Source organism: Tetrao urogallus (genome assembly GCF_951394365.1).
Source record: "Tetrao urogallus genome assembly, chromosome: 8".
In the NCBI taxonomy this organism is placed as follows: domain Eukaryota; kingdom Metazoa; phylum Chordata; class Aves; order Galliformes; family Phasianidae; genus Tetrao; species Tetrao urogallus.
The window spans coordinates 3,869,635-3,895,294 of NC_136821.1; the positions used below are offsets into that span (position 1 = coordinate 3,869,635).

Below are 25,660 nucleotides of genomic sequence, written 5' to 3' on the forward strand. Positions count from 1 at the left end.
GCATGCTGCCTATATTCTGCATCAGATATTTGTTATCCAAATTGATGGAAAGTATCCCATCTAAAATAGGATTATTCTCCTTTAAATTTAAAGCCTCCTTCGTGCTTATGTGGCTTATATCACTTCATGACATGGTGTGTTATGTCAAACCTAAGATTATTTTTGGAGATTTCTGAGACAGAATCTACTTCATTTTGCCTGTCATCAGCCTAAAGCATGTGCCAAAAGACCCCTTTTTTGAGGCAGTGATTCACAAATACCATCTGAATTAAAGGACAGCTATAGCTTCAAAGCAAAACACGTATCTTGGATCAAATTCTACTAACATCTCAGACAGTGCTCTCAGTTTTGATACTTCCTTTCAGAAGATTTATATCCACACAGTGGGCTATTTCTTTTTTTTAAAAAAAAAAAAGTTGGTACACTTCAGCTTGCAAGCAGGAATACAGCTCATCAGGTGCCCTGGTCTGTGATGTAAAGAAAAACAAGCAACGAACCCAGCTGCAGAGAGCATAGGTTTGTTAAAGCTGCATGTGAACATGCAGATGCAAATCAAACAAGAGTCAAGGGAGAGGCTGTTCTAAAAGTGGCACTTCGTAGCCCAGGGTGGGAACTGCAGAAGCGTATATAAACCTGCCTGCCAGGCAGTCCTTCCTGCTTCTCCATGTTGGTTCTTGTTGGAAAAAGAAGAGAGAAAGGAGAAAGGAAAAAAAAGGGAGAAAGAAAAAAGAGGAAGAAAGGAAAAAAAAGGGGGAGAAAAAAAAGGGAGAAAAAAAGGGCAGAAAAAGGGGAGAAAAAGTTACAGAGGAAAAAGGAAAAAAAAAAAAAAAAAAGAAGAAGGGGAAAAGGAGAAAAAAGAAAAAAGTGGAAAGGAAAAAAAAAGAAAAAAGGAGAGAAAAAAAGAGAAAACAAAAAGAAAAAAAGGGAAAGGGAAAAAAAAATAAAAAAAAAGGAAATTGCTGCAACTTTCACCGTTTCCCTTATTTGCTTCCTATGCAGACACTTCCTCCCTGTCCCTCTTCCATACACCCATTGCGGTGTGGGGCAAGATGCACAGTGCAGCAAGATTGGGTTATGGCCCTGGTCACCTCAGGTTATTCTGTGCATCACCCTTACCATGACACTGTAGCAGCACCAGCCTAGAAAACGCTTCCCTTGATCACTGAGTTGTCCTGACACGAGTTCCAAACATCAGGTATTTCACAAGAGCTGAAGCAGATCTCCACTTCTCAGTTCCATTTTTTTAAGTATCCTACCTTCACATCTTAATTTTTTTTTTCCAACGACTGACAAATAATGAAGCTTGCTTTTCTCATCACCTAAGTATACCCCTACAAGGATATTTTGTTCCTAAATAGCTTTTTTTTTTTCTCCCCAGTGCAACGCTATCACTCACAAGTGCTTACCAGTGAATGAGTCAGTCCAAGAGCTGATGGTGAATTAGATTGTGCTCCTGATCTTTGTGAGATTATCTGTGTGATATACTACCTTCCCAGGCAATTAAGGCATTAGTGCTCTGGCCAAAATGTAGCAAAATTCTGCCCTAGTCAAATGGGCTACCAGGCTAATGAATTTTATATAGAAGGGAGTCAAAGGGAGCAGTTTGACTCTCCAGGAACTGAAAGAAATTACGTTCTATTTTAAAGTTGTGGGCATTTCAAATCCGATACCTGCACTACAAAAGCACAGGGCAGTGGGTTGTAGAAATATTTCTCCATCCAGGGAAGCTTCCTTAAAGATGAAAGTTTTGTTCACCAAGTTATTCTGCAATAGGTTGCTCCAGTGCTGCACCCTCCCTGATACCATTTTTGGGGGAGGCTGTGCAGCACTTCTCTCTTCCATTCCCACACTGTTTCTTACTTTGTGTGACCCCTCTTTTTAGCTGTTATCTGGTACAGCTGGTGGAGTACAGCTGCTAAAGACACTTTTCCACAGCCACATTACCCAGTTTTCCAGTCTTTTGCCAGTCCTACTTTTTCACAATTTGTGTCCCTCAAGAGACATTATAAATCATATTAACTTTGAACTCTGGCCCAGCCTTGGTAAGAACACCAGCCTACCCTTGCATTTAGACATCGTTGCTTTTCCAGAGTGCTTCAATTGCAGCTGTATTTCCCATGGCAGACACAGCTCCTCCATGCTGGTGAGGTTGGGAAGCCAAAGCTGTATGAAGGTCATGATTTCAGGGATGCGGAAATCAGAAAAACCCATGCCTAATTTTAACACATGACTTATTTCTCTCTCATCCTCTGTCATCGGGATGAGTTCTATATATGGTCCTATTGCTACTCTGCTAGTCTCATCATTTTATCTTATCACACACGCTTTATCAACACAGCACTTTTCCAACACTGTATATACGTCCTATTGGCTACTGAGGCAAACTGGAAGGATACTACTTTGAACATTCATGACTTGCTTCTGCAGAATTTCTAGAACATTTAATTTAAATTTACTTCTCTAAGCCATTTTCAGACCATTTGTAGAATAACATTTCCAGAGAGAATGAGCAGTGGTAACTCCTTTCTGGCCAATTACTGCTTTCAAATAGCAAATGTGCAGTTAGAGCAGGTGTATATTACCCAGCTGTACAAGACTTGTACCCAAGTATTTGTCCTGGTCCTAAATGCAAAGGTCAAAATGATTTATTTTCTTCTAGTTTGCTTAATGCGTTATCAGGAGCTTTCTCTAAAGTTGCAAAGTCTTCCCTGATGCCACGTTGCCATCAACACTCTTAACCATTATAAAAGACCAGTTTGTAAAACTGCATAGAATGGGTCCACGTTAAGGCATGTTTCATGGCTTGTTTTTGCCTGCCAGAACTTGAAGACCCCAGGAGGTTGCACTGTCTGGAGGAGAAATTTCTCAAATGAAGGCTCTGATATCAGCACTTAGGCAGTGAGGTCAGAGCATGCTGGTGCTGGAGAGGACTAAGGGAGGCAACAATCCCTTCGAGCGACTAAAAGGTGTAAATGTACACAACTTAAATTTTTAGATTGATCTAGACTGATTTAGATTTAATTTTTTAGATTTTCCATAGTCTAACACACATTATCACAGTAATCACCATTTTCAGTTATTCCTGCTGCAGGGTAAACACACTTGCCTTCAGCTAATTCTTCAAATATCTGCATAATAAGGACCGAGGAACAACTCAGTTACCATCAAGATTTGATCATGCATGCCTGCTTCTCTGCTGGTTGAAATCCACTGTGCCAGCACACAGATGTACGGTGTCAATCTTACTTGAGGAAGACAGCAAAGCAACTTTTGGATAGTAAAAAATCATATGAAGAGAGGAAGAAGACACAGCACTGGAGGTGATGACTTTCAGCATCTCCTCTTGGTCTAGAAGGCTCCTTTCACTCCCTTCCTGGTCTTCTCTTTCCACTTTCCCCTCCCTCCTTTTCTTCCATTTTTGCACTTCTGAAATTGTGTAACTGGGGCATTATAGGCTGTTTCTCCTCCTGTTATTACTTTCCCTGAGTGGAAGCTTCACTCACAAGCCTGATGAAACAGTTTTCCCCTCAAACCCAGCGTGCCAATTCTCACTTTGTCAAGAGCTCCAGATAACCTCCATGAGAAGTTCTTCTCCCCCTGCCTCCCGCAAATGCTCCAGGTTACAAAGATCTTGTCACAGCTACTAAATAGCTCCTTTTCTCTCTCTTTTTTTCTCCTCCTTTCTGCCTGAAGTGTGTTATTGCTTGGATTTCTCAATTTCTCTTTGTCTTCTCTTCCACTGTTCTCTCCCTCTTGGTTTTCTCTTTGAGCTTCTCCTATGCTAACCTACATATGGACTCTCCAGTTGACTTGTTTTTTGCTACTGTCCTTTCTTTTCCATATGAAAACATTATCTTAACCACAGATCAAATTTATATTACACCAATACACAGTTTTCTGTGGCCCAAGAGTAAGTTAAAGATGAGCAAACTGAAACTCATGTGTTTTCTGTTTGCAATTTTTTGGTTCTGCACTCCATCAACAGCAGTCGGTATAAAGCCAATAGTCTCAGAGCCTCGATGATCAATCTGGCTATCATTTACACATATAAACAACTGTTTTTTGGTGAACTGAAGTGAGCTACGTTGCTTCCCAGATGTCATTTATACCAAGTCTCTGCCAGTTATCCAAATAAGTACTAATCCCTATCTCATGGCAGGTAGAACTCCAAAAAATCTTTTAGCCTTGTTAGCATTGTGCTATTTAAGATAAGCCACAGTTTGGAGACAATGCTGCCTCATAAGTGTTATTTGCAAGTACTGGCTTCAAAGCACTGTGCTGGACCTACCATGTACAGCAAAGTTCTTACAAAAGGTTCTCACTGAGCAGATTAACTACAGATTCAGATCCAATAATTTATTGTGTAAGCATTAAGCCATTCATATCACTAACACCTGTGCAAGCCAGTTGGCCTAGTCAATTCTTGTTTAACATTTAATTATGAATATAATTAGCATGAGTTAAGAGACAGGCCAGGCATCCGCAATAAAATTTCCAGTATGCTAAAAAAATTATAACTATAATAACAAAAAAGATTAAATTGCAGAGAATATGTCCCTGCTGTGCAAACTTCGCATGACAGCAATACTCAAGTACAAATTCTTTTAAAATTCGTTCATTTGCTTTGATGAGCATTGTAAACTCTTGCCATATTTTTAAGACACCATTTTTTTCAGTTCTTTTAGTTTTAAGGCAATTTTTAACACTGATGCAACCCTTTCAGCAAGGTTACTCAGGTTTTCCACTTTTCCTTGAAAGTTAAATTAATTGGTTTGGTAGTGTGACTTGAACATTGTCTTAAGTAAAGCATATATAAGAGTATTGTTATATGCTCTTTGTAGTACATCAAAATTGCAGGAGAAGAAGATTAGTGAATATTATGGTATGTGTCTTTTATAGGTAGATTCTTATGTTTAAAGAAAAAAAACAAAACAACCAGACAGCAGACTCAGCCTATGGTCAGTTACCTAAGGACAAGTTATATGGGCCTTCATAACAAAACAAAGCCATTCAGAGGAGCTAAATCATCATACGTAGATTTTATTTTCATTCTCTTTCAAATAACTTAGAGCTATCTAGATGGGAATAAAAAACAATAAATGTCCTACTCCCTTATTTTCTACCCTTTTTTGGGGCAATTTTCCACCTCAGAAGACAAATGTATTCATATGCATGCCTTCTAATTCTTTCTTCTAAAACAGTTGCATTCAGAGCTGGAAAGATCTATTTAAAAGTGCCGCTGAGTAGAAACTGTTTGCAACTGTGAATGGAAAGTCACCAATAGAGACCAGGAGGTTACTGGGGCATATTGTTCCTTGACACCTCTTGGGAACAAAAAACCTGGAATGAACCACTCTTGTTACCAGTCTGCTGCTGTTACAAATATGTCAGCCTCCATTTACATCTTAATTGCAGGTGGGCTTTCTTTATGCCTCAAGTATGAGTGAAGACTATAACTATGCTAGCTGTAATGGGTGTGATGGTACAGCTGAAACATATTGGTAACCAGGTTATACATCTCTCTACATGGAGATATTTATATATTTCCATGAATGAAATATATTTCCCTGAGAATGCATTATCCACAAAATCATTCCTTTTTATAAGAAATCTGTACTGTGTCTCAACTTTTGAATACTTCTTTTTACTATGCAATTTTTGTTCTGTTTGCATTTACGTTCTGGACTTCTGTTGTCTTCTGATGTTTAGATTCAACCTGAGACGTATTAATATGCCTTATTATGTGAGATATATTGTGGTGACCTTGGGTTTGTTTACAAATTGCTGTGTTCACATGAAATTGAGGCTTCCTGATGCCATGCCAAGCCCCAAAACTTCCTTGGACAAGTAAAAGAAGGATAGGAAAACAGTTTCAATAGGAGGCTCGCCAACTGCGAAGCTGAAGGCAGTTTGATTAGGACTCGAAGCCCACAGATTGAGATTATGACAGAAATTTGCATAATGCCAGAGACTGATAAGATTTTGTTTCTCAGGAACCTATTACGTGATGATGTTAAGAGACTGTCATGGATTTATTACAGTGCAATATGCTGACTTGTCTTTCCAAGACGAGTTGGCCTTGAGCCTTGTTCTTTGTAAGCCTCGAGTGAGGCTTCTATAGTTGTCTTTTGAAAATTTCTTTAGACATCTTTTGTAACTTTTCACCAAGATGATATAAGAATGTTATGACTGTCAGAATAAATGAATGTATTTACTTCTTTTCCCTTTCCTAGCTACTATTTTCATAACACTGCATAGTGGTTCAGAGCAGGTCCTGGCTATGCTGCATTTTCAACCAGTGCAGCTCTGTTCTTTGATCGTGATTATGTATCGATGACTAGACTTGTTGATTGCCTCCTGATACATCTTTTTGCTTAATTTTGATGAGGGCTACTTCCAGGCAAGCTCCACACGACAGCTGTGTTATTCAGTGCAAACTATGCTATGGCCTACTGAAGACTGAACTGTGTTTGTTGCCTACACAGACATGAGTTTCTGCAGCATGTCGCCCCTGGCTGTGCACACAGCACATTTGAAAGGAGAACCTTATGAAGCAAGATTGGAGCCTGGGCTGGGAGTAAACGTTTTTCATGATGCCATCCTCCATGGAGATAAAGAAAAGGAGCTGACATGAAAAGGTCTGATTTCTCCTGATAGCAATATAGATAGCTTTTGTGGGTTAAAAACAGTCTACTGCTATAATGAAATAAGAGTTTATTCCTTTGCTATGTTACCACTCTGTTTAGTAAGACCGTGACTTCGTTGACTTTGTTGGATGAGACCAGTGAAAACCAGTAACTAATACTAACAAAACAGCAAGAAACATTCTAACTTCTTTCAGTAAACCACAGAATTACAGAATGGCCAGGGTTGGAAGTGACCTCAAGGATCATGAATCTCCAAACCCCCTGCCACATACAGGGCCACCAAACTTCACATTCAATTCTAGACCAGGCTGCCCAGGGCCCCATCCAATCCGGCCTTGAACACTTCCAGGGACAGGGCATCCACAGCCTCTCTGGGCAGCTGTTCCAGCACCTCAACACTCTCTCTGTAAAGAATTTCCCCCTAACATCCAACCTAAATCTCCCCTCCCTCAACTTAAAACTATTTCCCCTTGTCCTGCTGTTATCTACCCTTTCTTATGCCCCCCCTCCTGTTTGTAGGCTCCCTTCAGGTACTGAAGGCTGCAATCAGGTCACCCTGCAGCCTTCTCTTCTCCAGGCTGAACAAGCCCAGCTCCCTCAACCTGTCTTCATAGGGGAGGTGCTCTAGTCCCCTGATCATCTTTGTGGCTCTCCTCTGGACCCTCTGCAACAGCTCCCTGTCTTTCTTGTACTGGGGGATCCAGACCTGGACGCAGTGCTCCAGATGGGGCCTCACAAGAGCAGAGTAGAGGGGCACAATCAGCTCCCTGTCCCTGCTGACCACCCCTCTTTTGATGGAGCCCAGGATACCATTTGCCTTCTGAGCTGCCAGAGCGCACTGCTGGCTCATGTTAAGTCTTTCATCTATCAAGACCCCCAGGTCCTTCTCTGCAGGGCAGCTCTCAAGGACCGCTCCCTTCCAGTCTGTATGGATGCCTGGGATTCCTCTGGCCCAAGTGCAAAACTTTGCACTTTGCCATGTTGAACCTCATCAGGTTCACCTGGGCCCACCTTTCTAACCTGTCGAGATCCCTCTGAATGCCATCCCTTCCTTCTACTGTGTCATAAACCAAAGAGTTATAAAATTCTATCATACGTCAGATACCAAACAATCATCTTACTCAGTCTCTTTATAATAGGGTAACACAAGACATTATAGGATTGATGAGAATGACATTGTGAATCCTGTTTAGCATTCACCAAGAGACTTTAATTGATATATCGAAAGGATATGTGTGAAATCAGTTGAAAAAAGTGTTAATGGTCCATCAGAGAAACCAAAAAAAAACAACAAAAAAACAACCAAACAAAAAAATAAAAACGATAAGAGTATCTAATGTGAGCATTTTGTAGCTTCTATGCACTTTACCATTATGATTCTGAAAACTTTATTCATCTGCCATCTAACCCCCAACGTGCTGCAACTGTGGCCTTATAGGACCTGCAGGTGACTAGGGCTCTACTGCTCCCTCTGTAGACAAATGTTTTATTTTTTGCTAGGACCAAAAATCTTGAGCTTCAGAGATGAAGGATTTCTGTGCTGAAGTTTCTGAGGAGGGCTGGGCCTGTGTTGGCAGGACCTAAATTGTGTTAGCTAAGCAGATCTGTGCCCTTTTCCCCAATAACTTGGTGGCTCACATGGATACCGTGTTTTCTGTTCCTCATCCTGGGACCTGAGGTACTTCCTATTAAGTTGTGGGTCCCACTTGGAAGCCTGAGAGCCACATTTAACAACACTTCCTTTGTATTATTCTCACTTTTGTGTTCATCTGCCCTAGAGAGGAACGGCACAGCAGCAACAGATACCTACCTTCATAAAACTCGCTTTGAAAGAATCATCATTTTGGCAAAACGACTTCTGTTCAGAGCATATGCACGCATTTAATTTGTGTGCATGTGCACTTTAAAAGATAAATCACCTGTTTATCTACAGTAGTTAGGTGACACCTATTAAATTCATATTATAGATAAGGAATTGAAATGATGGCACAATCACTTAACCTCACGGAAAAAAAATCTTTCCAACATAGTAACATTTCCAACCTGTGGCAGACAAAATCAAAGATTTGAACCCAGCCCTTCCAAACCAGAGATAGATGCTGTAGCTTTGGGAACTTGGTGGAATTTTCCTTTGTGGGGTATCAGGTTTTTTTTTATTATTAATATTTTTGTCTTGTAACTGCATTTGAACAGATGCACTGTCTATAGAAATGCACCACCTATACAGCTTTCCCCAGGTGAGGAAATCTGGAATGACTAGACAGCATTTCCCACGTTGAATTTTCCCATTTATTTCATTCTATGCCTACCAGTCATAACTGCAGAGGAAATCATAGTAGACAAAATTTCTTACTTTTTTTTCCCCATGCATTCTGCCTGAGACTTTTCAATAAAATTAAACTAAATTTTATTTAGTTTATTTATTTCAATTAAACTAAATATTTGTAAGCAATTAACACATTTACCTGCTGATGTTTTTAACAGCTTTTGGGGGTACTTTTTTTTAGTTTCAGTGTATGAAACAAATTCTGTAAGAAGATTGCATGGACATACAGATTGAATTCTGCAAATAAGGTGAGTAAATGTTTCAGTTATTGGCACTTCTACCACCTTACTCACATAAAGTACAATTTTACTTGCAGACAATCTGTTGAACCATGTCTGTTGATCTTGCAGAAAATCAATAGAACTATTTGTGGTGCTAAGTAATTTAAGTGTGGCTGAACCTGACTTCATAGCAGCATTTGGGCACACTTCAGAAGTGCATATTTCATCCAAAATACCACAAAATGACTTGCCAGTACTATATCAGACAAAGTCCTTGAAAAACTTGCTTTCCAAATCCTAAGCAACAAAATTAGTATTAGGTCAGAGGTCTTGTGGCCTTTCATTTGTCATTTATAAATTCTCTGATATAAGGTACGTGGACAGTAATTAAGCAGCTTCAGCCTGGCAAACCAAATTCAGAGATTCTGTAGTGCCCTGAATTATCTCCTAATGTTACAGCCGTATCTAAATTGTTCCAGTATTATGGCCGTATCTAAACCTACTTATAGGGGAAATTGAAGGTAGAGAGAAAAGCACTTTGCCTAATACACAGGACTATAATATTTTGTTCCTGTGCACATAATTTAAAATGGCCTCAACCAGGAAAAATAATTCTAAGCTTGCTTTGGAATTCTTCACACAATCTTAAAAATAGCTTCAGCATAAAGAGCCTGGGGCACCTCTTGGGTGCTTATCCCTCCAGAGACTTCAAACTAAATGGATAAGCCACCAAGAAATGTTAGAGATAACTTGTTACCAACCGTAAATTGTTTTTTACACAACTTCATCTTACTAACAATATATTACTAACAATTACTAACAATATGGCTTTGATGGAGGTGTGCTTAGTGCTGGAGGAAGGATGCTGGAGCAGCAATAACATCTTCATGTTATTGTGGGAATGCGTCCTAATTACCCTTTTCCTTGCAGTCTTCAGGTTGGTTTATTTCTGATAGTAAATGCTCTTTCTATATGTACTGCATGCCCGTGCACTGGGTGCTAGTAACACCAGTTTTGGAAGAATGGACAGAAAAGACAGAGAGACTAAAGTCTTTTTTTTATAACATCCTGAAGCAGAAAGGAAATTTTCTAGCAGTTCAGCACAGACCAATTTTCTAGCAGCTAAGGCAGAGCAATTAGCACAAACTAGCCAAAGACTCAACTACTATGGAAATGATATTGAAGACAAGAAATATTTTGCTTTGCCTTAGGACTATTAGCATGTAGAGCTCAAAAACTGCTGGAAACACCTAATTGTTGTTTATAGATGTTTTTAAGAAGAGATGGTAAGAATACAGATTTGTAGATAGGTTGGCAGTAAAAGCCAAATAAAGAGAAGATTGATTGGAAATCGTAGATTATATTGGACACTTGGATTAGGTAGAAATCACCCTAATGTGCTGTAAAGAAAGCAACAAGAATTAGGGATTTGAAATAGCGCAAGGAATGTCTTAGAGTGCTAGTATTTTCTTCCTAGGAACAAACTGTTTTAAAATCCCACTATAAATGACTGTTCATTAGTCTATCAATGTGTATAATGGCTCTCAAAATCATAATAAGAATTAATAATAGCTCAAAAAGCAGAAAGAGATGTTAATTTCTCACTCATGAATATTGATGCAGTAGAGAAGAGTCTCATCCTGACATACTTTTGAAGTCCATTTCACAAGTCTATTATTGGTTACCTGTTATTTTTACTATAAAAATCCTCCCACTGAGCTTCCAAAAGACTTCCTATCATCTGGAGTTGAATGCTAGCATGAAAGTGAGAACAGAAGATAGCATGATCACGGTGTCACGATGAGGGTCTTCAAGACACAACAGCGTTGGCTGAGCCACAGCGTACACCAAAGGGCAATGAGAATGAATGAGAAGAGGGCAGGAAGACTATTTAGCTGCAGAAAACCAGTGTGATGGTGGACTATCTGGAACAGGGAGTAAAAAGGCAGAGTAGACAAAATAAATGCAGAACAACGTGCTTAAGAGACCTTGTTCATGTACCTCATGTACCACATCCACTAGGGGCACTGCTTCTTCTTTCCAAAGAGGTAGTGGATGGAGAACGACCTGAATGCTATGTTCAATGGTTATGTTTCAAAAGAGCATCCTGTCCTAACATGCCACAGAAATGAGCTGAGCAGTAAGCAGTTCTTTTCTTATTTCGCCCTTCTGTTAGCACTTCAGAGACTACACAATGGGAACGTAAGTTGGAGAGAGTTCCTTCTCTGTCTACTTATAGTATGCCTTGAAGAAAGAAGTGCACTGTCAAGAGCAAACTTCCAGGTAACGTATTTCCTTACCTTGCATTAACTGCACTGCTTCTTTCTATAACCGAGAAGGGACGGATCTTATGAGATACATTTAACCTCATTATATCTGATACTGGGTCTTGAAAAGCTTTAGTTGAACTAAAGACTCTTATGAATATAAAATCAAAGTGAGCTGTACATTAAGGACTTCATGCTCTCTGACAGCTGCGCATGTGTGCACGCAGCTCTCATTAACAGTAATGACAAATATGCATGCCCATCATTCAGAAAACAGATCTCTAAGTACATTATTGTTGTTGTTTTTCCTGAAGATTTTTCTCTGTTGGACCTTTAATTAAGCTCCTAGGGGGCTTTTCCCCCTTAAGCTATCTTGTCCCAGCCCCCAGTTTTCAAGGAGTAAAGCCCCAAATAACTCTGTTTTTGAATTAAATTTTTCCAAGCTGCTACAGTTTCAGAAAATGCACCTGCAGATATTAAATACAGAGAGGGATTGCAGCACACAAACCAAAGACACATAACAAAATAAATGCCTTGAACTTTGACAATACTTTCGCTGCCTGCTGCCTTATATTTAAGAAAAACAATCCCACAAATGTAGATATGAAATGAGAACGAATGTTTCTGCATTCTTTTTGTGATCACTGGAAGGCAAGAGTCTGCAACCTTGTGAAACAAAACACATGCATTTCACTCCGATTAACATAAAGACAGCCCCTTCTAACATGATTCACCATTATTACTCCCTCTCTTGTGTTTGGGGATATATGGATTATCAGCCTCGCATATTTTGAATACGTACACATTTTAATTCCTTTCCTAAACCATTTTAGGCACTGAAGTTAAACTGCATTTATGAAATTTATAGATTAATAATTTGTTGCTTTGCTTTGTTTTTTTCTTTTCTCTAGCTAAATAACTACATGCCATAGGAGGCAAAACGCAAGCAAAAACAATAAAAAGAAAGGATCATGGATCACGGAAGGTAAGCCAGATTTGAGATGCCTCTGTACTTCAATTTTTAAGTTCATTATTATTTTTATATAACAGGCTATTTCACTAGCTTCTACTGTATCTGATGTACTTACTTATCGCCTCCACAAACTGTTCAAAGAAGCAGTATGGGAACAGCGGCTCAGGCAGCTCTCTGAAAAACATCTTGAGTGCTCCGGTGACAACGTGGATGTCCTCCCACTGGCTGTCGTCCAAATTCAGCTTCTCTTCTGGGAAAACACGAGGAGAAATGGAACAACTGGTTTTAATGAAACAATTACAAGACACTAATTATTATGTTAATGTTTGCCTACTATCATCAGCAACCGTTAACAGCCTTCTGCACCTAGAGGTTTGGTGCTGTGCATGTTTTTTTTTTTTTCCCCTTTTTTTTTTTCTGTAGGAAGAGAACATTTTCAATGGAATACCATCTGTAGGAATGCAGCTAACAAAAAAACAAGAGACACAAAGAGACAGTACCATTGACACAGTATGTCAGATACGTTTATTCCCATAATGCATCGGTATGAAAATTAGCATCACCGCTCAACATGATTCAAAGCTATTTGGTTTTGAGGCCGAGGGGCTAAGAGTTGCCAATGATGGCCGGCTCAAGGGACCGGCCTAAAGGCCTTGCTGAGCCAACAGGAGACATATGCTAAACATGGCAATAGAAAATGAGTTATTGCTTTACATGTGTTAGCCTTGCTATGTACAAGGGAATAATGGGGAAACGCTTTTCTCCTTTTTTTTTGCCTGAATGTAATGTCAGCAAGGAATAGAGTACTGTGAGAGAAAGGATATTAATTCCTTCTTACTGCTTCAAAAATATTTTGTTTGGTTTTCATCTCTGGGAGGAAGATTTGCCCAGCAACAATATTAGACAGACCCCTGTTGGCCTACCTAGGCTATGCAAAGCTGTCAGAAATGATAACACACTAAAGACAAACCACAAGTGCTTACAAAACTGTTTTACAAACAAACAAAAAAATGTTTTCTTTTGAAGCTTGGCTGAGCTAAAGAATTTAAATATAAAAGAACCTAAATGCTAAAATAGTTTCTAATAAGAAATAAAAGATTGAATGATTATTCTATTTTCTATCCTCTTTTTTTTTCTTCTAGTGGAGTGATACTATTAGAACAGAATAAACAATGAGATGATAATCCACATAAAACTCACAGAAAGTGTAAATCCTTATTAGATCAAATTAAAATGACATACACTTTCTTCCAGTCCTGCTACTCCAAAAATGGAGTTTGCTTTTTATATATGTGCTGTGATTCTCATTTTTAGAAAATTTCTTTCTGAATGCAAATCAAGGGCCAACTACTGCACAAATTTAATTTGAAGCAACAGAATCCTGAAATGTTTTACTGAATGTCACTGAATTTTCATGTTTAGCAATTCAGTTGGCTTCGAGAGCAGCCTCTTTAGTGAACTGTTGTTAAACAAAATGGTACAATTATTGGAGACACATGGACACCCACAACTCCAGATCCCTGGTACTTCAGTGCAATAGTTTTTCTCACTATAGAGCTCGCTTTTGGACAGAAAAATCTCATTCAGAACGGAGTCATCTTTCGACTTTTGTGTAATAAACATTATTTAATGCTCTTTAAATTTCTGCATTTGGAAAAAGTTTGCAAATAAAGAAATGAACTCGATTCCTTAATTTGGAGAAATGCGAGACAAAAGAGGAACAAAGGCACGCTTGTGCACTTTATTTAGTTGTCTTGGTTTCAGGCCCTTTTTCTTTTTCTCCGTTGCATTACTTCCATCATAAAAGTAATGATTTGATCTCAAGTGAGTTATCAGAGGGGATCTTCTTTAGACTCAGAGATCATATTTGATTGATCGTATTTCAACAATTAGCCTTTTCTTTTGCCCACACACTATTGAACTAGATCGACAGCAACTTAGCAGGCCAGCTTTAAACAGTCAACTGTTAACAATAGCATCAAAAAGAGAGACCTGATGGGGTTTACTGTCACTTTAAAGAACAGGGTGGGTTTTCACATTGTTGAAATCTGTCAGATATTTTGAAATGTCCCTCTCACTATGGTGCCACACCCCCTGCGTGCCCTTATAATAAAATTGGTTTTACTCCTGATTAAATCATTTTCTCCCTACCCACTACCATACTTCTCATAATGGACCTGTGTGCTCTACAGCTGGTGTTCTTCCCATGGTACCAATTCTTACTTTATCTTTTAAGCACTTTGCTGCTAAGATCTCATGCAGAGTGCTTATGTTTTGTTAAGAGCTTCATTCTTAGAGAAATAGCTTAACACATGTTCTAAAAATGTTGTACAACTTATTGCTTAAAACACATTTAGAAAATGTATAAGTACTGTAGCTTTGGCACAGAACTTTAAGTAGAAACCTTTAAAAAAAAAAAAAAAGCACTTGTTTTTGCCATGCATTTGTCTTAAATGTCTAAAGTGGAATGCTTGACTTCTAAGGCTTTGCAAAGACTTATCTTACCAGATTTTTGCACCATTTCCAGCTCTTCAAGGAAACGTGTTAGGAATGTATCATCGTGAAAGCAAAGGGTGTCAATTTTCCCTCTAGCAATAAGAGAGTTTTTAAAAATGTTTGCTAGGAGGAACAAATGCCAAGTCAAAAAAAAAAAAAAAAAAAAAAAAGGGAGAGAAAAATAGAAGTCCATTCAGTCTAAGACTCATTTGGTTCCCACTGGTTGGGATCGCTCACATACCATAGCAATAGGGCCATAAGCACACACACATATTTCAGGCTAGGTTTAAGAGGAGGACCTGACTTCTTGGCTTTACTCAGACATATTTCTTATTGGGGTGTTTTGCTTACACAAAGATTAAGTCTCAAATCTGGTATTTAAACTTGACAGTCAAGGACTGCTTTCAGTCAGGAGATACTGTATCTGGGAAGACGCTCAAAATCTCACAGTCCTAAAAATTTGCTTTAACTTGTCAGTAGTATTTGATTAGTTCAACCATCACTGCCAGTTGATATCATATATCTTAGATACAGACACAAATATGCCCAGAAAATCCCGTAAAATTTATGCTAATACTTTGGATGAAAATTTAAAGACCACACTAAGGAAAAAAAAAATTAGTGTGGGCACCTGTCAAGGTTATTACTTAAAAAAAAAAAAAAAAAAAAAAATCAATATACATTTGTGAAGAGAGCATGGGTTTTAGTCTTCTATTATTTTTAGTAAATCAGTCTTTTCAGCAGTCCATGTTTTTAATGGCAATTGTAACATCTGCAGTAGTACCAAGAAAGATTTCACCTCTGGGTTATGCATGCCACCATACAAAGTTGTACTCATGCAAAAAGGAAGAAGATAATCCATGGAAGGATTGACTGAAAGCAAAACAAAATGCAAAAAAAAACAAGGCAGGCACTGTAGAAAGGTCAATTTTAGAAGAAAATGGATGCGGTTCCTTTAAACATACGTCCTGCCCTGTATGGAGACCTGTATCCAAGAGCAAAACGTAATCACCTGAGAGCACCACTGAATTTTACTTATTTATTCATTTTTCCTTTAATATGATTGATACAAGTATGTCCCAGGCATATACTGCCTTTTGCTCACGCTGTCATTAAATCCCAGAGCACCACATTCAGGAGTTCTGTATTTTCCTGCAAGTGTTCTCACACCAAACCACACAGAAAGTAATCTGCAAGCACTGGAATGGCAGTGCCCAGCCTGGTGGGCACCCAGACACAACATCCACTGCCTCTGCACTCCCCCATTTTGGCATCTGGGGACCAGCCCCAGTGGATGAAGCCTCAGAGCACTGGAGTCTCCATCCCAGGAGTGGTGTATATTCTGGCTGAGATCTCCCCAAGAGAAAGCCCTGCACAGCACTGTTCAGTAATTCACAAAGTTCCTCTCACTTCAAAGCCTTTGCAGAAGAGCTCTGGGTGTGCACAATGCATTCCCAGTTGGCTGAAAGCTTGGGAAACTGGCTGGGCTCATTCATCCCGACAGCGTATTACTGGTGGGAGCTCAGAACCAGAGTCCTATGGCTGAGGGAGGATAAGTCCTTTTTCACCACACCAGGGAAAGATAAACTGTCCAGAGTCATTCCTCTTCCCCTTGAGATTTAAATACCACTTTTTTCCCTCTTTTAATGGGCATATTTTTCATTAATTTGCTGCTTACTCATGTTCTTCCATATCCAAGAAAAGAACATACTCAAGGAGATCTGATACAGTTGCATAAATGATCAGCACACTACTTCAGCACTAAGTCCTCATGTGAGGGCTGTTCTCATGACTGACAACACAAACACTAATTCATGCACTGAAAGGTATTTGCGTTTCAAGCTGTACCTGCATTTTATAAGCCAGAACCTCTCTGGTCACTAGTTCAGGGACATAGCAGACTTCTGCAACAATGCACCTTAAAACTTTTGTCACAGAGGTGCAAACAGCTCCTTTCAAGGTGATGGGCACTCCATTCAGGGCAGTAGCAGAGCAAAGAGATGTCTGGAGACACAGCAGATAGGCAGCTGAGGGGTGGAGAAGGCTCCCACCCATCACATGGCAAGGAACTCACCCCTTGGCGTTGCAGCACATGATGCTTCACTTCCCCCTCCAGTAAATCCTGGATTGACACTGCATGTTATACACACACTCCAAAGTACATATGCTCCCTTAAAATTTGATTAAATAGTACAGCAGAAGCCTCAGTTCATACAGAATAACACTTCCCTCATTCAGCCTGGATTCTGGGAGCTCTCTCACAGCTAAGCAGCTTCTTGTCTCTCCCTTGCTAGGTTTCAGAGGTCACTGTCCTGCCTGCAGTCAAGGTATGGTGCTTTGTTTCCAAGAGTGTCTTAACAAATCAAAGAAATTGACAGATAAGCAAATTATTATATATACAGTGCACTTCTGAGTAGTTCTGGTGCATCCATCCAAAGATACCAAATTATCAAGGATATAACCAGCAAAACAAAACTCTCACATATTCCTCTTTCTGTGGCGGAAGAAAATGGAACACCTTTTTAACAGAAAATGTATGCCATGAGGATATAATGCCTAAGCACTTAGTTAATATCAGAGTGCCCATTTGCATGGTGCCAAGGCGCAGATTACTGAGCAACTTCAGCTAGAAAGCAGAACATCTCTATGTGCACCTCGAGTGCTGTTTACTCCAGCTCACTGCAGTGACAGTTCACTGCCCTGGGGGCATGCTGGAACAACCCAGTACTGCTAACTTAAATCCCAGCCTGTGCCAGAAAAATAAAAGATTTCTGTACTCGGGTACACTGGCTCATATTCATCCTTGCATAATTCCGACAGAAGTCCAAAATGTAAGAGGGGGATGAACTATCTCATTGTTTCTGTGAAAAATATCCAGTTCAGCAATAGTACACCACGAAGGCATGCGGAGCAATTCTAATGTTTAGAAACATGGTCAGAGGGCGACTTGTTGCGTCTGGAAAGCTTTTGCACTGTTTGCAACTGCAGGCGTAAAACCAGAGTGGAACTGCAAGGAGCAGAATCCATTTGGTGGCCAGAAACAGATATTAGCATCATGCTCCTGCACATAATTCATTGCCAATACCTGCTACAGGGGCAGATGACAACATTATTAGTGTAACTTCGGGTTTTCAATCACTGTGATTTGAAGCAATAATTCCTGAAATAAGATTATAATTGCAAATACTTTTAAAATTCATCGAGTTCAGCTGAATCAACTATTCTGTATGGGAAAAAGATTGATTTTAAATATAGAATATTTCCTGAAAGCTCCCTAAGAACAAATAGACCACCTGTCAGAATTCCAACATCCTTTACAAGTCGCTTGGAGGTAGCTGGTTAACCATATGCACCCCGAGCAACCAGGGCCCAAATCATCCTTCCTTTGAGGCTAGAGAGAGAGCTTTGTTACTGTATGGTAACTTATGTGCTAGTAGGCAAAGTGCACTTTTTTTCTGTTTTTCTTTCTGTTCTTCTCTCTCATTATTCTCTCATTCTTCTTCATCAACTAAAGGCTTTATTCCATTTTGTAAATGAATGTTTCAACAAAACAGAAATATCAAATACGATCTTACATAAGGAACTTACTTTTCACAATACATTTTACTACTGAAAGGAAAAAGTCCATTTTGTGCTCTGCTTTCCACTGCTTCAATAAATGTATGTATACACATATATTAGTCAAAGTAAATATTTTTTATTGTGTAACTGCTCTCCAGTAAGCTTTTCTGCAATCTAATCTTAGATTTTTGCTGTTCGTTTTTTTGTTTGTTTGTTTTTTCCCATAGATACTCAGGTCTTTTACCAGAATTGTATGCATCTGCATTCACAAATCTACATCTAAAATAGATTGAAAGCTCTCAGGATCTAAAACAGGGACGGACTGGACAATGACTCTCTGTCCCATTTTCATACTCCAAAAATATGATCATATTCCTATCTTTTTAATTGTACTATTAAGTCAGAGTGCTTTAAGATTTTGATATATAGCTCTTCTGTTCTTCCTGGTCTCAGCTTCTAACACTGTCTCTATTTCCATTCTTGTCAAAAGCCTTTTCATAGTGCAAAAATCTGTACACAATGTTTTGTAATATTTGGCAGACTTATCTGAAACCTAATTCACTGCCTTCTTGTGATTCATGGGTCATAAATTATTTTATATGTAACGTACCCCAAAGGGTAAAAAATTCTTTGTATTAAATTTCAACCAAACAATTTAAGGGGAAAAAAAAAAAAGAAAAGGAAGAAAAAGTATTTTTGAGACACCAAAAAGATCTGACCTCAATATGCGGTCTAGAGCATTGCCTCCCACAAATGGTATCTCAGTATCTTTTGGCAAATAGGAGATTTCAACAGGCTACAAGTGAAAACACTTTTGCCGTAACTCGGACTTACTGTAGACAACTTTAAAGGAAACGAGAAATACAAATAGCGTGGCACTGGATCAGACTGCTGATCCTCTAAATCAGCCCTGTCTCCAGTGACTGTTAAACTGAAAGGGTCTGTATGAAAACAGTTCTGAAAGCAGGCATACCACCCAACCCTTACTTATTGCGTACAGCCAAATGTATTACTGGGACTGACCCCAATAACAGTAAGCTGGTGCCTTATTTCAGTGAGTTTCAACAACCAAGGGGAAAAAAAACTAACAAAACAATAAAGATCGATATGATTTCCTTTATGTAAATGACTTCCAAATGTAAAGAGATCAAAGCCTGAGCAAAAATTAAGCAATTCCCTCAGTTCACTTACAATACTAAAAAGGAACATGCACACATATGTGCTTGTTTGCAGTCATAAAGATTATCGATGAACTATTGCTTTATTGCTTTATGGGGAAAACAGAAATCCAAATTTGATTCTCAAGATATTGCTCATCTATTTATTACATTAATAATCACATGAATTTTAATGGCATTGTTTGCAAGAGTAAAGACCACTCGTACACGTAAACAACTGTATTTCTGTATTTGAAAAAGTTCATAGCTGACCCAGAGAATAAATTCTGGATATATTTCTAATGAAAGGGCACTTTGAAATTAGCCAGCTGAAAGAAGTGTTCTTATACGCAGTCAGGTATACAGAAGCTCTGCAAGTGTCAAGGACAAAACACTTTATTTTGTGTAGAATTTATCTTCTAGTTTGCTAAAGTCAGAACACTTCTGTTCATCGGAACTTTTATAAAGGACTGTTTCATAATATGAATCCATTTGGATTATCTGACCAGAGATAAGACTTCAATGGATTTACTATATCATTCACCACTGTACCAGTGTCACAAAAGGGAATTACAATTAATTGGATTATGTTGGTCTCCACCCGCTGATTGTAGAAGAGAAAGTCTGAAACTGTAACTATTTCAAACAGACCGTATCTCTGATCAACCATGGGATTTGGGCTTTAATTTACCAATAAAGCTTAATTTCTTCTCTATATTCTCTTTTGGTTAAGAAGAGGTCATTTAGACTTTATTCAAGTTGCTTAAAAAGAAAGGACAGTTTTGTTAAATACTTTCAAGCTGGCACTTCAGTTCTTGCACCTTACCTCTTAAACATCACTTATTTTCTCTTCTAGCAGTAAAGTGACTTGTCTTGAAAAACAAAAGGCAAGGAAGCAGGCTTGTGTCTGGGTCATAAGAATAATTTTTGCTTAATATTCCCTAGTTTAGTTCATGGAATTTTGGCCGAAAGTGTTGCCATAAAGTGACAATTTGCCCTCAAATAGATGATGTGTGACACCATACAGCACAGAACACTGCCATTTCATGTGGAGTCCTGCACAGAGGTACTGCAGTAAGTAAGAGCTTTTGGCAGCTAGGCTTAGCTTTATCTGTATGAAGAAGGCACAGGCACAACTATCGGTGTGAAATCCTCATTAGCTTGCAAATAGCCAAATTCTACAATACAAACAACTTCGTTTATTTCAGTAAATGAATTCCATGCTAAGTAACAATACTATTCTTATTTCAGCTGCCCATATATAGCATTAGATATAACCAATAATATATTTATGTAATGGGTAAATGATGAAGATTTTCAGTACTAAATATAGCTTAAGACTGGAAGGAAAAACAGGCACGAAACCACCAACCACGCTACGATCGGGATCATGAAATGCACACAGAGATAAACAAAATATCACACAGGCTATGGACTTTGGGAGTTCAGTTCTGCAGGCAGCCACGTTGCTGCCTCTGTTGCTGATGGCTCCAAGAGCTGTTTGGATTTTATTTCCCTCTGCTAACTGGAAGGTTATTTCAGTGCCTAATTCCTTCTAGCTAACAGCCTGAAATACTCAACTTCACAGTTTCTTAATAACTATTAATATCAGTAATACTTGCTTTGATTTGTGTGTGTGTGTGTGTGTGTGTGTGTGTGTCAAACTTCTGCAGTCAGTCAGAGAAAATAAAAAAATCCTCAGTCAACTTACTTCAAAACCACATTTCTTAATTCACATTTGCATTACTTTTTGCTAATATCTGAAGCTCTAATTCCATTCCCTGGATATTACCAGGACTAGCTATGCTGTTAAAGATAGGAATGCTTCTAAGTGCTTACTGAATCAGGGCATATGAGATGATAATTGCATGTGTTTAAAACAAAACTTTAAACAGGAGGGGATTATGTAAGTTGGTAAAACAAATATATCTTCAAGTGCACTGAAGGGCTTTCAAATGTTAACAAAATGTCCTTTGATAATAATAGTGCTAATAATGACACGAATTTTCATATATTTTGATGCATCTGGAGAATCACCCTGAATGGGGAAGATTCTCAGGAAGTGCAATTTTGGGGCTGGGGGGAAATCCATCATCGTCTCCAGAGCTACGTCCCCTCTGCACCAGCAAGGATCCGATGCTGAAAGTGCCCTGCTCCAGGCTAGGGCATGCTGTGCACTGCAGCTTCTGCTTGCAGAACTCCACATTTTTCTAGCAATGCAAAAAGTCTTCATCAGATGCACGTTACACTTTCAAATCATTAAAAATGTAAGTTTATGAGCAAAGCTGCCCACAAAACACATCAGATCGCAGGACAGAGCTACACAGAGACAGTTGAGCATTTGACTCCCATAACTCTACACCAAAGTCTGTGAGGTCTTTTTAACCAAAAACCTGAAATTTCAAGTCAGTGAGGACTTCAGAACAGAATATATATCTATCCCCCTATCTATCATACAGTCACAGAATCATTAAGGCTCATTAAGGATCATTAGGATCCCCAAATCCAACCCAACCCATCCCCATTCCACCATGCCCACTGACCACATCCCTCAGTGCAGATTGGATACCCTAATTTCTGCTTATTGTTCTCTTTTGGAGGGTTTATCTCCCTGTCTGTTCTAATTCTAATATTCTCAGTTTTTTTGTTTTTTTTTTTTTGTTTTTCCCCCGCCCCTACCTAAAATTACCGGCATATCTATTTCAGGAGAGAAAATGTATGCTTTGATGCAATTTTAATACTTTATAATGCTTTTTTTTTTTTTTTTTTTTTTTTTTCTGTTCTTCAAATTAGTCTTGCAAATAGACTCATAACAACATGACAGTTCTAAATAAAAAGAAGAGATTTTCATGACTTTGAGATGCATGTAGGTCCCTCCCACAAGTAATATATTAAAATATTGATTAGATTAGGGCACCGTTTCAAATAAATGGAGATTTATACTTCCTTTTGGATGCAATATCTTATAAAAAGTTTCAAGGCAACACACAACAAAGCAGTTGACAAGAAAGATAGCATCTGCTTTCCTGGCTATTCAAGCTGAAGTTTTTCATTCTAAATGCAAGCAATGTTTCCAAAGTTAACATAATTAACTCACGACAATCCTGAAACATCATAATATAAGATACAGATGGAAATTCAAAGCTTTAAAGATGTCATGCAACTGCGAGAGGATTATCATTTTTTAACCGCGCCAATCTGAATACTAATTAAAACAGGTGTTTCTATTTCAAATGCTGTTGCACACTGTGACATTACTGGGAGAGTTATTTATGTATTAGTCTACGAGGAGGCATATATTGCTCAAAAAATGGGATGTGTGATAATAACAAAGTTCCGAGATAAAAGAACGACGCTGCGTACTGCTTCCTGCAACAATAAAAGACCAGTAGTTCAATTAGTTAGTAATTTCCGTGTGACTATTTGACAGATTCTACTAATTGTTAAGCTCCCACTAACTATTACTTTACATAATTAATTATATTCAAACGCCAGCTACAAAGACATGTGGGCCAGTTGCCCTTTTGACAATGTTTTTCGCAAACTGATCTGCTTACCAAAAATATTTTTAGAACAAAAAGATCCTAATCTTGAGTAGAAATACACATCAAAATGGTTCAAGCGGCTCTGAGTTTTACCACGGTTGTGAGAGAAAATTTGGATTGTTTAACGTATCGTTTATGCCGCATGCATAATAGCTGAAGTCTTCTAGCAGAGATCTTTCATATTAATTTAGCATTGCATAAAATTCATAGTAACAGGTCCAGGGGTCAAGCATCATTCATCATTAGTTGAAGTGACATTTGCAACCCTTCATATAGCAGCTGCTTGAAAGGGGAAAAAAAGGTATTCTTTGGAAGAATGGGGGGTAGCACACAATCCTCGCTCTATCCGCGGAAGGGAAAACAAGGTGCCACTATGTCAGCATGGTAATGTGTTTAAATTCGGTGATGTCATTCTCCATAACCCCCACGAGTCACAAGGCACAAGGCAGCTGCATTCCTGAACTTAGTAGTTCGGGTGGAGATAAGTAATAACTAGATGTAAATGAATTACATTACTGTGGTTGTGAACATAGCTCTGTGCATCTAAATTATGATTTATATCAGGATCCTATCTTGTTTTTGAGAGTTTTCTACTTGTTAACAAGGCAGCCCTTGTTCTCGTGGCATCCTCCAGGCATAATAGTTTCTGGGAAGCCAAATAAGATCACTTTTGAAACTGCAAGACAGCATTCCAAGACTTTGCAGCAGAACACATTGGCCAAATTAGGACTTCTGAAGACTGTTAACTAACAAATAAAATCTTTTTTTTTTTTTTTTCCCCTTTTAGTTTGTGGCATGTCTTGTCTACTATAAAACATTGAGATCAGAACGGGAAATGTGAGCAATTAAAATGAAAATGTAATCATCTGCAAGAAAAGATAAATTTGTATTAAATGGCTAATACTTCACAGTCCTTTTGATATTACAAGTACTTTTTAAGGAAAATATATATTTTATGTCACAGTAATTTTTATTATGTGAAACATGTGATCTCTTTGGAATTATGCACATTTTTAAATCATAGTCATTAAAACAGCACACAACACAAAGTACTTAGATTTTGGAGCTTTGCTAATATTTGGAGAATTTCCTCAACTTTCCTATTATACCTGAAATGTACTTAATTTGTCCATGTCTCTAATTATCCACTGGTACTTAAAGCACTGTGACTGAGACTACTACTACTTCCTTCACAAGTTTAATGATTTTTGCAAGGAGAACCAACGCTGCTTGAAGAGTCACTTAGAGGCGTATGAAAAATGTTCAAGGACACTGGTTAATACACCGTGCCATTCTAGAAGCTCATGTAAATTCAGCTCCCACCCAACACACTTCTAGCAGGGAGAAGCTGGCTGCATGCTTGCTGCCCGTGCATGGCACACAGTGCAATCCAGCTGCAGGAATTCTGCAGCAAGGTCATCAATAACCCATGGCAGCACTGGGTCCTGTGCTGCATGGCAGCTATCCATTCCCAAACTAGATAAAAACAGTTTCCACAATGGACTGCGGCTACCACTCCATTAATCTTTTGGCCTCTCACCTTGCCATAGATTTTAATTGCTGCGCAGGCAGTGGGCTTGTATGTAAGGATGTTATAGATACAGGAAAGGCAGAATGGCTGCAAAAGGAATAGAACAGCAGAGGCAAGATGACTGGCAGATAGGGTTGCCACATCCCCCTTAAAGAGACTGCTCCTTTTCCACACCTTATGTCTCTTGTACCATAAAAATATGCATAGATGTATGTGGGAGCATCATAGCAGATTTCTTGGGATGCGTGCCATGCATCTGAGCTTCGAAGCTGGCTCAACGTTGTCACCATTAAGTCGCAGTGTACACAGCAACACTTCAATCTAATTTCAATTAGGGAAAAGTTACACAGAAACTTCTTGGAGAGCACACATGACCCCATGCATAAATACCAATTAAATTCAGTATCATCGGTGTCTTTGCAGTGAACATTGATACCACTGAGAGGAAGGAATTTGAAATGAGGGAGCGCTTTATGACATTGCCTCCATCTACAAATTCTGTCTGTGTTAACTAGTACGTCAATGATTAGTGAAGCAGTTGGATTCATCTGTGAAGAAATGGGGTGGAGAAAAGCATTCCCATGATAATTTCAGTGCAGACAGCTTTTATGCGACATAAGGTAGAATACTGCATTATCATGCAACAAAATGCTACCTGGTAAGCAAGGAAAAAAAAAAAAAAAAAGCTCGATCTGCTGAGCAGCCACAAATACCAGGAGCAGTTTTGAGGAAGATAACAGGAGAACCCACTTAAACTGCATCTCATGCCAGAGACTCATGACACCCAGAAATGGTCAGTTCATGTGCTGAACTACTCGTCTGTTCTGAGCCTTGGTTTGCACATGAAGGGAATTTCTGTCCACTGAGTAGGATGGGTGAGACCATGCCTATTTTCCTGTGGATGCACAGAGTACACAGGCACTTCACTTTGTGCTG

At 38.8% G+C, this 25,660-nt stretch overlaps 1 protein-coding gene across 1 annotated transcript in view; it reads right to left on the bottom strand.

Annotated features, from left to right (window-relative positions):
• The window catches only part of ARHGAP15 (Rho GTPase activating protein 15), a gene marked incomplete at its 3' end in the record, with an annotated part of 300,587 nt that overhangs the window by 47,208 nt on the left and 227,719 nt on the right, over positions 1-25,660 (bottom strand). The window contains exon 11 of the mRNA XM_079539012.1: positions 12,550-12,684. Within this exon, the coding sequence (XP_079395138.1) occupies positions 12,550-12,684 (135 nt within the window). The remainder of the gene's footprint in view (positions 1-12,549; positions 12,685-25,660) is intronic.